Source organism: Ceratotherium simum, chromosome 11 (assembly GCF_057802395.1).
Source record: "Ceratotherium simum simum isolate JZ-2026a chromosome 11, ASM5780239v1, whole genome shotgun sequence".
NCBI classification, from domain to species: domain Eukaryota; kingdom Metazoa; phylum Chordata; class Mammalia; order Perissodactyla; family Rhinocerotidae; genus Ceratotherium; species Ceratotherium simum.
The window spans coordinates 20,928,404-20,942,103 of record NC_141910.1 but is presented as its reverse complement, the minus strand read 5'-3'; the positions used below and the strand labels follow the sequence as shown (position 1 = coordinate 20,942,103).

General features: G+C 36.5%; 1 protein-coding gene across 4 annotated transcripts in view; it reads left to right on the top strand.

The window, feature by feature from the left end:
- AFTPH (aftiphilin) overlaps positions 1-12,464 on the top strand; it is a 69,083-nt gene extending 56,619 nt beyond the window's left edge. For 2 of the 4 annotated variants that reach the window (XM_004435622.3, XM_087436660.1), the window contains 3 exons: positions 494-577; positions 4,486-4,609; positions 11,338-12,464. In XM_004435622.3, the coding sequence (XP_004435679.1) occupies positions 494-577; positions 4,486-4,609; positions 11,338-11,482 (353 nt within the window). In that variant the 3' untranslated portion in view covers positions 11,483-12,464. The remainder of the gene's footprint in view (positions 1-493; positions 578-4,485; positions 4,610-11,337) is intronic. The other 2 variants (XR_015553641.1, XM_004435623.3) reach the window with 2 other exon arrangements.
- The last annotated feature ends 1,236 nt before the right edge of the window (positions 12,465-13,700 follow it).

The window sequence follows — 13,700 nt, the reverse complement described above, 5'->3', positions numbered from 1 at the left end:
ATTTTCAACTAAGTTAATGTATTGGTGCGTGTCCTGAAACTGACAGCTTTGTCACTTTTTAAAAATCATTAATTAGAAACCAGCATTACTAACATGAAATATTGATTTGGGCATGTACAGTGATTTAATGTTGGGTTGAGATTAAAGTATTGTTTCCCTTTAACGGGTACACTTTCCCCTTGGTCTTTCTGGTATGGCTTCGAGTTTTGATGGAAAGAACTGAACTCCTAACTAAAACCTTACTAAGTGTTAAATTACTTACATTGTACATGAGAAGATGTACATTGAATTAAATTGTTACTTTAGAAATGTCCTTAGGAATGAAAAACTAATACTGTATACATTGTTTTAATGTTGATTTTAAAATGTGTAATGATTACTAATTATAACCTGCATGTTCAAGTGTGTGTCTTACCCCTTTTTACACATAACCCCTCCTCCCTTGGCTTACCTTCTGTGTGGCTGACTACCAACACGGTCACTGAATTTCAAGCTAGTGGAGGTTCCACTCTTCTGAACCTTGATTTCTTTGGGCCCGTGGATGACAGTAGCTCTAGCAGCAGCACCACAATCCCAGGTCAGCAGAGTGTTCAAACCACAATTCTAGTTTATTTACTAAAAGCATGACCACATCACTTGACTTTCCTATAAACAAGGAAACAACTAGAGTGTATTCTCTATCATGTCTTTCTAATAATTTTCTTTCATCTATCTATTGTTATTTTCTAGGTATCTGACTGTAACAAATGACTTATGTGAAATGTATTTTAAGGAAGTCTCACTCAGAGTGTACTATTCAGAGCTGAAAGTAGTTTCTAGAAATAAAACAGCCCTAATGTCCTTAGACAGTTAAAGGCAGAGGGTTTTTTTTCCTGTGAGTGAAAATTGTGATATTTTATATGCTTATTTTTAAAAGCATATTCTATAAAGCCATTTGAAAAATACAAGTTTAGATATATAAGAATACTTTAGTACATAAAGATGACTACATTGTGTCGCCTGTGATGATAGAACCTTTACAAATTCTAACATTCAATTTGTTGTTTATTAGTGCTGCTAAAGGTATCCAGAATGTTAGAGTTCAGCACTTAGTTTATAGTCCCACATAGAACTATTACTGTTTTTATGTAGCTCTTAAATAGAAAGTATACTGTTAGTTTTCCATGGAGGAAAAAAAAAAGTGTTACAAGAGTTAATAGAAAATAATTGCTGTGAGATACTAAAAGCTAGAAATTAAAACTTACTGGAGTGCCTGTTAAATTAATTTTCAGCCCTGCAAAAGTTCAGTTCATTGACCAAAGGACTAATGTACTTTGTCATTTTCTAACTGAATAAAAGATTAAAATATAATGACATTTTTATGTTTACATTTTATTTAATATGATGTTAATGAGTCCGTGTCATCCCAACTTGTGATCTGGTAATCATGCCCATTGATCACCAGACAGCTGTCGGGGTGCCATATAGTTGCTGATGCCCAGAATGCACAGCAAGGATCCCTCTCTGTCCCTACTAGTAGCCAGTTACACAGCCAGCCTGGTGTCTGAGAATTTGCTGGTTTTGTTCTATTCCACTACCCTGCCACCCATTCCCAGCAGTTTAGGAGCCAAGGTGGGGAAATGGGGGAGACAGAGTCAGCTAAGGGTAAGCGTGAACCCAGGATGCCCTTCCCCAAAATCTGGTTATGGAAATCTGATCCTGCTATAAGGAAGTTCCAAGGTCATTTGGTAGAATGACTGGATTCCTCAAATCTAAGCCCCTGGTTATCATTTTCATTGTTTTCAAGATTTTACAAGTATACGAAAAACCAATCTGTGCCTGGTTTGACTTCAAAATGATATTTTATTATTACTTAAATTATTTCTAAATACATTTGAACTATGGAATGACCTGGGTGAGCTAATTAGTTGTTTTTATTACTTAATGGGTGAAAAGAAAACAACAAAAAACTTGTGTATCAGTTTCCTTATTACTGTATTCCCAAGAATGAATTACCAAGCTCCCATTTTTAATTTGCTCTCAGCTTTGTTTTGTCATGAACTGTATTATAATTTAAATGAGGTCACTATTTTTGGATGCCTAAAACCTGGTTTAAGTTTAATTTTTGGTTACATTTCAAACTCAGTTAAAAACCATCCATAGGAGCACAAGTAATCTGACCAATTTATAAAGAAGTACAGAAATGGCCTGATAACCAGGCTCAGTATACACAACTTCAAGAAGAGCAAGTAGTTTCAGAAGCTTAGAGCTGTAATGGAAGTGAAATTAGCATGCTCAAATGCAGTCCTCATTACTTTGGAACCTTTTAAATATTTTCATTCCGTTTTCATTAATATGCTCTAGCTGCTGTATAAACTTGATTACTATAAATTTGCTTTGGCTTCTTTTTATTGCTATTGGGTTTTGTTAAAACTTAACATCAAGCTACAGGTTAATAAAGGTATCAACACCTTTCTTAGTATTCCATTTCACCACTTGCTTGCACTTTTTCTGACTTGTTTCTGGGAAAGTCATTTTGTCTTAGCTTGCGGTTATTTAATTATTTTGTGTGTGAGACTTTAAGAGGTTGGCATAGAACTTGGTTGGCTAGCTTTAGTTATGTAACTATGCCTCATTAAGGTTCTTAAAAACAAACAAACTCTTCCATTAAAAAAATTACTCTCCAACTATTAGTGTAGAGTATAATAGTTATCTTGTTTTTGAAAAATATACAATATAGTACCTTCTGCGGGGGGTGGGGTCTATTTTTGTTGTTGTTGTTTTTTAAATCTCCCACGTTACTGTTTGACAGCCAAGTGGCCGGTGTTTTACAAACCCACCAAGTTTTTACTAGCACTTTCTTGTTGCCAATCAGAATGCAGTTGTTTATTCTGCATTCTTCATTAGACATCAACTTAAATGTGGTGGTTATTTGAAATCTAACCTTTCACAGTGGAGGAAGGAGGTACTTTGGGTTCCTTTGGTCTCTTACAGACATCTACAATTTTTTATGTTTTAATTGCAATGTATATACTTAGAGAAATACAAAGAAAAGCCCTTTTTAAATATACTTTGAAACTGTACCTTAATAATATATTAAGAACTTGAGAGAGTCAACAAACATTTTCTATAGCCTTCCTCCCTTATTGGACATGAACTGTGGAAGCTGCTTTTGCTTGTTTGATTTCTGTAAACATCTGAGATCTGTGTTTACATCTGCTAATCATCTGCAAAGTTGGGTAATAGAAGGCAGTTCCTGATTTTTTTCTTAACCTTGAAATATCTTAAAAGGAGGAAACGTGTTAATATCAATATTTTCATTTGTATATAATGTTCTTTGCTGATCTTTAGGGCTTGTTTAGAAGTAATAAGTAAAAATTGATGAAACCATAAGACGTTCTTTTTACAGTCTGCTTTTCTGTTACACGCTGAAACTACTGAGCTTTTTATCTCCAGTTAATTTGCTGGTGCCAGAGAGAGGGTAGGATTAATATTTGTTTATCTGATTGTCTTTATTATCCAAAATTTAGCTTGAGTTGAAACTATTTGTTATTTTCAGTGTTTTTGTAGTCATCGTGGTTATTTAATATGTCTGTATTCAAGGGAAATATAAAAATATGTATATTTCAGTGAGGTCAGATAGGGGAGGATTTTTATAGACTGCAATAAATCTAACTCAGCTTCATTTTGAATTTCCTCTAACAAGATATTTGAACTATTAGCTACTATATTCAGATATGAAACTATGGAAATATAATTAACCCTTGAGACAATTTTCATTTTGTTCAAAAGTAGTGCTTTTATTAATTTTTCTGAGAATACTTTACCCTCCTTTCTTCTTACCTGAAGAAAGAACAATGTGGTATATAATTTATCTTTAGTAATGATTTGATGCTTTGAGTAATATTTCATGTCCTCAGATGGTCAGAATATATTAAACTAACCAAATCATTTACCATATTTGAGACTCTATATTAGCTTCCTGATCTTTTGGTGTGGAAGAAAATAATGGAGAAGAAAATGATCAGGGAGGTGTAGGGGGAGAGAGTTTCAAAAAATGAGGTTAATCAGTCAATTTAAAAATTGAGGTGTCATATAACAAATCATGTGCACTCTATTTATAAAACATTGATAACTTTTGTATCACCAACTAATCCAAAACTGAGGTAGTTTTCTATAGCAATAGAAAAATTTTAGAAGTATTTGCATGATATCTACTACATAAATGTTAGATTAATTAAGGCTATATTGATACCAAATTTTTAAAGTATTTAAGGAATTTTAAAGTATTTTAAAGGAATTTTTAAACTATTTTCCCTATTTATAAAAACTCTAGAAAGAATTTATAATTTAAAAAATAAATGCAATATTACAGTGTTCTAAAGATGTGTTGTGCTTCTAAAAGACTCAGATGTTTACAGATAACTGCCTTTTGCATCTTGGATTGTGGCTAGTTGAGTAACCTATTGCAGCTTGCCATCACTGACTATCATTTTATACTATAAGGTGTGGATCCCGAGTTGTATGAGTTAACAACTTCTAAGCTGGAAATCTCCACCTCAAGCCTCAAAGTGACTGATGCATTTGCGAGACTCATGTCCACAGTGGAGAAGACAAGCACATCTACCAGGTAAACGTCTAGTGTTGATTACACCCTAATTTAATTCTGTGTTAAACAAAACAGCCCAAATAGGAAAGCAAATAAGTTGGCAGTATTTCAATATATTGTATTAAGATTCACTTTATATTTGTAAAAACCAATTAATGACTAATTCCAGAAAATAGTGTCAAAATGTGTTTAATTACGAACTTTATTAGAGCAGAGCTATTTCATAAGAGACTGGAAAGGGCTGACAGATGTGGTTTTCTCTCTTCTGTGCCCCCTCCCCTCCCCCCCGCCACCTCCAACTCGTAGAGATGAATTCTGGTTAAGTATTGAGATCATAAAGCCACTGTAGAAACATTCCCCCTTTCCTTTCCTAACTACTGAAATGATCATCTTTGGGAACCCAGTTTCACACTCCCAGAGTTACTTAGGCTAATCTTTTCACTTCTGGGCTAAGATAGAGTAGGGGATGGCCACTGTTTTATTTTCTGAATTTTTGCTGATGTGTAGCACCTCTGATTTGGGATGTGAAAGCCTTGCTTTACCAAGCTTTCTGGGAGGCCCTTCCAGGGTATGGCCTCTAGAAAAACAGTTATTATCTCTCAGTTTTGGAACCAGATACAAGGAATGTCACTTGGGCCTTGTGTTTAGGATTCAGGAAACTTTTAGTTTTACATAATTAAGCACTGGAATAAGCCATTGCTTTGACATGTTAGCCATAAGAATAAGCCAGTTCCTATAAGAAGGTAGTCATTATGAACCAGGAAATCACTACTGCAAGAGCAAATACTGGTTGACTGGCACACCAACTCTGCTGTCCCAACTCCATGATTCCTCAGCATTTTCAAGAAGAAATATTTACCTGTTAGTTGCCCACTTTGGCAGAAGTATGATAGCTTTTTCTCTTGAATAAATATGTTCCACTTAAATGTCAAATTCAAATTTATCTTTTTTTTTCCTGCTGAGAAATGTTCACCCTGAGCTAACATCTGTTGCCAATCTTCCTCTCTTTTTTCTTTTTCCCTCCCCAGTACATATTTGTATATTCTGGTTGTCAGTCCTTCTACTTCTTCTATGTGAGCTGCTGCTACAGCATGGCCACTGACAGATGAGTGGTCTGGTTCCTCGCCCCGCAACTGTCCCCGGGCTGCCGAGGCGGAGCACGTCAAACTTTAACCACTGGGCCATCAGAGCTGGCTCCAAATTTATCTTTTAAATCATTTCTTCTGTAGAAAAACATCTATTTAAAAAAGCCTTTTTTTCTTGTGAATAATAAATGCTTACCTGTCTTAAAACTTTGGCTTGAATTATCACATTGCCTTTTAAACTGTATTGTGAGCATAAGTATCTATTCATTCAACAGATATTTATTGTTATTAATATTTATAATTATGAAAAGCCATTATTATTTGTTTTATAATTATGGATACCTTTAACTTTTCCTGGAATGGAGGGGTAGCCTGTGCATCCTTGTTTGTCCACAGATCCTCTCTATTCTTCTCACTGCCCTGTTTCTTTGTGGTAACACCACCTGGCACTGCTAAAGCCTCCTATCAAGTGAGCCTGCTTGGAAGTGAAGCTGTGGTGGATTTTTTTGCTTGCTGTCTTATTTTTTCTCTTTCCAAATCATATTTTCAAATTGAAATTCTTCTCATACAAATTTCTCATCCATATATGTTAACTAAAAGCTAATGCACATTTGACTTGCGCTTTTATTGTTGAGATTTCCCCTGCTATTTTTAAGACAATCTTTTCTAAGGACAGTCCTACTATTTCCTTACCTTTTTTTCTCTGCAGTCTCACTGAAGGAACTGTAGTTGAGTTTTCAAGTCCCAATGATGAGAATTAATTCTTTGTGCCATTAGGAGGAGCTCTAATCCGTATTGTTAACTTGCTTGCTCTCCTAACTTTTAACTCATCCTTTAAACATGCTGTACACTAGGGAACTTTTGCAACTCCTATCACTTTAAGAAGTTATTTTCATTTTTTCCCTTATTCTGTACTATTATGGAATGAACTGAAACTACAGTGTGTATCCTAGGGTCAGTGTTATAGCTGCAGTGAATTACTGAATTACTCTGTAGTACCTGTCCAGCTTCATGTTTAAAACACAACAAATTGAAAAGAAAACAGTTGCCAACTTTGTATTTTCTGTTTTGAGGAATTATTTAAAAATGGCAAGAAGTGCAAACATTCACAAGTCTTATAATTAGAAGGTAATACCGTAAAATGTCCCCATGAATGAGTCTCAGTCGTACAGGGAAGAGAAAGGTGGGTGGCATATATAGTTTCAGAAAATTTCAGTGTCTTTGTTGTTTTAGGTTTTGTTTCATTTTTCTTTTTGTTTTTGAATAAAATAAACTACAGCAAGTAAAGCTCAGCAAAATCTTCTTGGCTGTTGACAATACAGAAGATAGAGTACAAAAGCACTGAGGGACCGTAGGGTTAGAAGAGGTGAAGAAACAGTGGTCTAGGCAGAGGAATTTGACATGTAACAAACAGCATCCCATACTGTTTCCAAGTGCCTTTGCATATGGAAGAGAAGGTACGTGTGCTCTTCTCTCCATACGCAGGTTGTAAAAGTGACTTCTCACTCTTTAAAGAAATGCAAGTTCTTCATTTTAAAATAGTTCCATCTTCTTGCTTACTCCTTTTCTAATATAGAGAAAAATTACTTCCTAATCTTAATCAGTGGGTGGCCAGCTAGTTAGTAGCTACAGATCTCTAACTGAAGTTTATATAAGCAAAAGGACTAGTTGCCCAAAGGAATACATCTTTTTTTCTTTTTTGACCTTTTAATTGAGATATAATTTACATACCATAAAATTCACCCTTCTCAAGTGAACAATGCAGTGGTTTTTAGTATATTCACAGGGTTGTGCAACCATCACCACTAATTCCAGAACATTTATATCACCCCAAAAAGAAACTCCATACCCATTAGTAGTCACTCCCTATCTGTCACTTTTCCCAGCCCCTGGCAACCACTAATCTGCCTTCTGTCTCTATAGATTTGCCTATTCTGGTTATTTCATATAAATGGAATCATACAATATGCAACCTTTGGTGTCTAGCCTCTTTCGCTTAGCATCATGTTTTCAAGTTCAGCCATGTTGTTGCGTGTGTCATTACCTTTCATTCCTTTTTATGGCCGCATAATCTTCCATTTTATGGATATAGCACATTTTGCTTCTCCATTCATCAGTTGATGGATATTTGGGTTTTTTTCACTTTTAGACTGTTGTGCATAATGCTGCTATAAACATTCGTGTAGAACTTCTTACATGGACAAATGTTTTCATTTTCTTGGGAGTGAAACTACTGGGTCATATGGTAACTCTATGTTTAACTTTTGAGGAACTGCCAAACTGTTTTCCAAAGTGGCAGCACCATTTTACATTCCCACCAATAATGTACAAGGGTTCCAATTTCTCCATATTCTCACCAAGGCTTGTTACTGTCTGACTTTTTGATTATAGCTGTCCCAGAAACCAGTGCCTACTTCAAGGTCAGGAAGATTTACACCTGTGTTTTCTTCTAAGAGTTTTACAGCTTCAACTCTTAGATTTAGGTCTTGATCCATTTCAAGTATTTTAGTATGGTGTGAGGTAGAGGTCCAACTTCATTCTTTTGCATGTGGATATCCAGCACTGTTTGTTGAAAAGACTATTATTTTCCTATTGAATGGTCTTGGCACCCTTGTTAAAAATCAATTTACCAGAAATGTATGGGTTTATTTCTGGGCTCTCAATTGTATTCCATTGACAAAAAAGATAAATCTTAGCTAGAGAGAATATATATCAAAATTAGGTCACTGGCTTTGGCTTTGGGAAAAGTTCATGATATAACTTTTTATTTTCAACTTCTCCTCAAGCATTTTCTTCTTATATTCTTAAAAAAACTAGATCACATCATTGCACAGTGACTGTAGATAAATGCACAAACTATAAACTATGTAAACTTTTTTTCTTTTTTGTGTGTGTGAGAGGAAGATCAGCCCTAAGCTAACATCTGCCAATCCCACTCTTTTTTGCTGGGGAAGACTGGTCCTGGGCTAATATCCGTGCCCATCTTCCTCTGCTTTATATGGGATGCCACCACAGCGTGGCTCGACAGGTGGTGCGGTGCACGCCCAGGATCTGAACCCGCAAATCCTGGGCTGCCAAAGCAGAGCGTATGCACTTAACTGCTACACCACCGGGCTGGCCCTGTTTTTTTTTTCTTATTTTTTAATTACAATTTCATATTGCCTCTAAGTAGTGCCTCTGAAATAAGGCCATTGATGGAAACTCAAGAATAATCTTTACCAACCGTTCCTTGGGTGAAAGCTTCTTCCTTGCTCTCCTTTCCCACACTCCAACTGCACTCCACAAAGAGCAAGTCTTTGCATTTAGGTGCAATTTTTCGGTTACTGTTTTTAATAACCTTTTATCATTACAGAAGCAGTAAGATATATTATAGAAAGTTAAAAAATACAAACAAAAGTTAAACATTAAAGTATCACATTCTTACCACGCAGATCAGTATAACTTAGTGCGTATTCTTTCAGATCTTTTTCTATGCAAATATACACCTATGTATGTTGTTTTAACCAAAAATGAGATTTTATAGTCTGTGCTGAGTTGAATGTACTCTTGCAGGCAGTGATCTCCATCTGTCAATTTCAGTAAATTTTCATTTTCTATACCCAGGCTATATTCCAGTTTCACATAAATTGAATATTGGTTTGGACAAAGCAGAGGACTGTTATACCTGGCTATCATGGCTCTTAAGTCTCCTTTAACCTAGCATATCTATCCACATCTCTTTTTGTTTGTTTTTCAGTTTAATACTAGCTTGTTAAAAAGATCAGTCCCTTTGTCCTGCAGACAACCTCTGGATTTGTCTATTTGCTTCCTTCAAGTAGTATTTAATATGTTTCTCTATTCCCCTGATTTCCTGTAAACTGAACATTATATCCATAAGTTTGATGGATTCAGGCAAAACATTTTGGCTAGAATACATCATAGGTGTTATATCTCATCAGAAGCTACGTGACATCTGGTTGACTCCACTCTTAGTGATGCTAAGATTGACCACTGGTGAGATGCTGACCTTTTCCATTACACACTTCCAGTTTTTCACTTTAAGACTAAAAAATGAACTATCTGGTTTTATTTTGGAATGATGCAGATATCCATTTCCCCATCAAACATCCACCTAATAGTTTTGCCACCATTTAAATGCAATTAAAAAGTCTAGGTTTTTTTTTTTTTTTTTTTTAAAGATTTTATTTATTTATTTTTTTCCCCCCAAAGCCCCAGTAGATAGTTGTATGTCACAGCTGCACATTCTTCTAGTTGCTGTATGTGGGACGCGGCCTCAGCATAGCCGGAGAAGTGGTGTGTCGGTGCGCGCCCAGGATCCGAACCCGGGCCGCCAGCAGCGGAGCGCGAGCACTTAACCGCTAAGCCACGGGGCCGGCCCAAAAGTCTAGGTTTTAATCAGAAAAATTTTGGATTGCTATTCCCTTCTTCTGAGAAACCCTAGAACTGAGTTCAGTATTGGTTGATCTGCTAATAGTTTCAGTGTGCCTGAGGCTGACCCCCTTTTGTCCTAAAAGTCTGATGTTTGATTTTTCAGTCATTCTATAAAATCTGTTGATTTCAGCCTAACTTCAAAAGTGGTAACAGAAAAGTCTAGGTATAAAATAAAGACCTACATCTCTCTTTCCTTTCTTGCTTCATCTCCTGACTTCCCACTCCCCATCCCAACGACAAAGAAAATATGCAGGTGGAAGAAATAACTTGTGTCACCCCTAACACCAATTATCCTTTACCATGAAAGAAAATTGAGCTTTGGAGAGCCAACAATTTTAAATGAACTTGGTCTAAAATTAGTATCTGTATGACTACAACTATTCTTTCAGTATATTTCACATTCTGGAAAAAATGAAGATTGGACTACCGTCATATGCTCCATTTGAGCCGCATTTGAGGCTCAGGTGGCATTTTCTACACCTCACCTGCTGGGTCACCAGTTCTTCCTGTCTGTGCCAGGCACCAAACTGCCCACTTCTCGTACGGGGGCTGGTGCAGTAAATGTACTCTATCTACAGGACCCATGGGATTTCAGCATCTCCCATCTCCCTGAGTCCTTCCTGCCTGGAAGGACGTCCTTCTCAACGTCAGCAGCTGGCCCTCGTGCTGCTGCTTTTGGGCCTGTTGTCTTTGTCCCAGTGGGGCTGAGACTGGGTGTTTTTCAGCTGAGGGCTTTCTCTCCTGGAATTCCCCATTGGGCATGAAGAAAGCCTGAGGTTAAAATGACTTACGAGGTCTTGTGCCAGACATACTTTGTTTTACGTTGAGGTAATTTTGGAGTTTCACAGAGGGACAGGGGAAATCCAGTTGGGCGGAGTGTTATTAGGGCTTAGCATTGTATTTATGCTTAGTAACATTTTGAAAGTATGTCTGGGTAGATGCTTCTGGCCTTCAGTAAAGCTGTGAGCTGTACACAGGTCCATGTGGATATCTGTATGTACGTGCCCGGCTATCATGAACACACAGAAACAGGGCATGCTTCTTCAGAGGAGGTTTGGCATCTGGCACAGGAAGCACACAACACACAAGTATTACAAGGTTCAGGAACTGGCAGAGGAAAAGATACTCAGGTTCCCGCAGATCGCTAACGATCTTTCTTGAGAGTGAATTTTCTCCCATTTGACCTACAGCAAAATCACATTAACCCACTTCTCTTTTTCCCTTTGTCAATAGGAAACCGAAAAGAGAAGAGCACCTGAGTGAAGAAGCCGTCAAGGTGATCGCTAGCCTTCCTGACCTAACGTTCATGCATGCCAAGGTGTTGATGTTCCCGGCCACACTGACACCTTCCACACGCTCCCGGGAGAAAGCAGACTGATAGCTGATGTGAACTGGACAGTTCCAATTGCTTTTCCTTCCCTCCATCCCTTCCCTACCATCAAAAGCATACCTGCTCTAATTAAAAAAAAAATTCAAGTTCAGCTGATTTGTTGGTAAGCCGCACTAGAAAGGTATACATAGTAATGTATATTTATTTACATACTGAAGTCCTAAATTTATATTAGAAAAAAATGTAAATAATCGGGGGTGAACATTTTTGAAGATTTATTCTTTTTGTGTTGCTGGGGTGTATACATTTATGTCTTTGTGAAATACACTGGTGGTGTCCTTCTTACAAAACTTTTGAAATAAAAAAAAGAAAATTAAAAACTCAAATCTCCACTGTCTGTGAAATCCCCTTCAGTCTTTTCAGATTGCATTGAATGTCCTATATTAATTTTTCATATGTTGAATTACTTTTGCTATCATAAATAAGCTCCAACGTACCCATTTAAATTTCTTTTTTTAATTTTATATGTGGTGGATTTGTTGCAGATCTGGCTTTTGTTAAAACTTTTGCACTCGTTGAATCTTTTCAATCTGGCATATTGCTGTTTGACCTCTTGCAAGGTACTTCATCGATTGCTCTTTTGTTATGGCGTATGGATCATTGTCAGAACTTGATTGGAGGGGTTTAAAGAGATTGTCTCTGTTTTAAATCATTTTGGTTTGGAGAAGGACCAAAATATATGAATGTCTTACAATGAAATTTACTTGTTACTGATTTTTTTGTTCTATCGTACCACTATTTTTTGAGGATTTTGCACAGTGTAAAATGACATAATCATAGATTGCTATGGTTTAGGCTGTATATACAGTAAAAACTATGGGTTTTAAATGTTTGGGGAAATTCCTATGGAAAAAAGAGAGACATGTAGAAGAACCTCTAACAAGGTTAATGTGCATGCCCAAGGTCTTTTGAGATTTCAGTGTGTAAATTTCCTTTTAGCTTACACAAAAATAAAATAATTTAAAACAAATTTTGCCTGGTGTCTTTATACTTTGGTATCTGAGGGAAAATGTAATGAGTTTGGATGTGAAGTTTCATTCCGTTTTAACGTATTTCAATCCAGAGGAAATCATTTGGTAGGGCTTCCACTTTGTTTGAAACCAGAAGGAATTAGATCTGGCCCATAAGAATTGGATCAGTACTTTTAGTAGCAGAGCTGTTTTTATGTAGAACATGAGATCATAAAAGAAATTCCTATGATTCATTATGACATATCTTCTTCAGAATTGGCAAGGTTAAATAGGGATATATAGAGGATTTTTTTCTTTCCAAAACAAATATATGTATGAAATTAAGGTGAGCAGAAAATTTCTGAAAGTAACTTTAAAATGTTATTAGATATTGCTTCAGCAGAAGATCACATGACATACTTCATTAGAAGTAGGCGGTCAGCCCGACGGTGGTCCACCTTATCTGCTAGGAGAATGTTCCTGTGAAGCCCTTTTGCACCTCCGTCATTGACAGAGATTCCTGTGTTGCCAGGTTATTACACAGGCCGTTGGAACAGTTGCCTAAGTGTAATTTAAGTATGGCATGGAGTGATGATGCTTATCTAGTCCATCTCCCACTGTTTCCCCAACTTGTTTTTGTCTTTTTCAGAGAAGGCTTTCCTCCAGAATAGTCACAAGTTTTCAGTCCCCAGTGGACATTCTGAATGGAAAGATAAAAGTATTCCCCAGCAGAACTTTACACATTTCAGTAATTGAAACTTAAAAGGCTGCGTCTGCAGTACGTTACAACTAAATTATAATGGCAGCCTTCACCAGCCTAAGTTCAGAGCCCATTTATTAGCTGTGTTACTGTGAGAAAGTTAATCAACTTCTCTGAGCCTTAATTATATTATCTTTAAAAATGGGAATGATATTGCCTACCTGTGGGGTTGATATATTAAATAATAAATGTAAAACACTTGTTACATGAGGAGACAGTCAATAAATGATATCCAGAGCACAGAGTCAGCAAAGCCTGTGAAGGCCCCTGGAGTCCCAGGAGATTCAAGAAGCAGTCACAGGAGAAAGGATCACTTAAAATAACAAGTTATTGCATTATTATTTAAAAACAAGCAAGTGGGCCTTCCTCATGAAAGTGATCCTGCTTTAGTGACACACAAAATGGATATTTTATCTTACATCCACTTTTAGATTTCCCTTTTGTTTATCATACTGGCCTTTGATGTTTTAATCACAACAGGTACATTAATATTGGA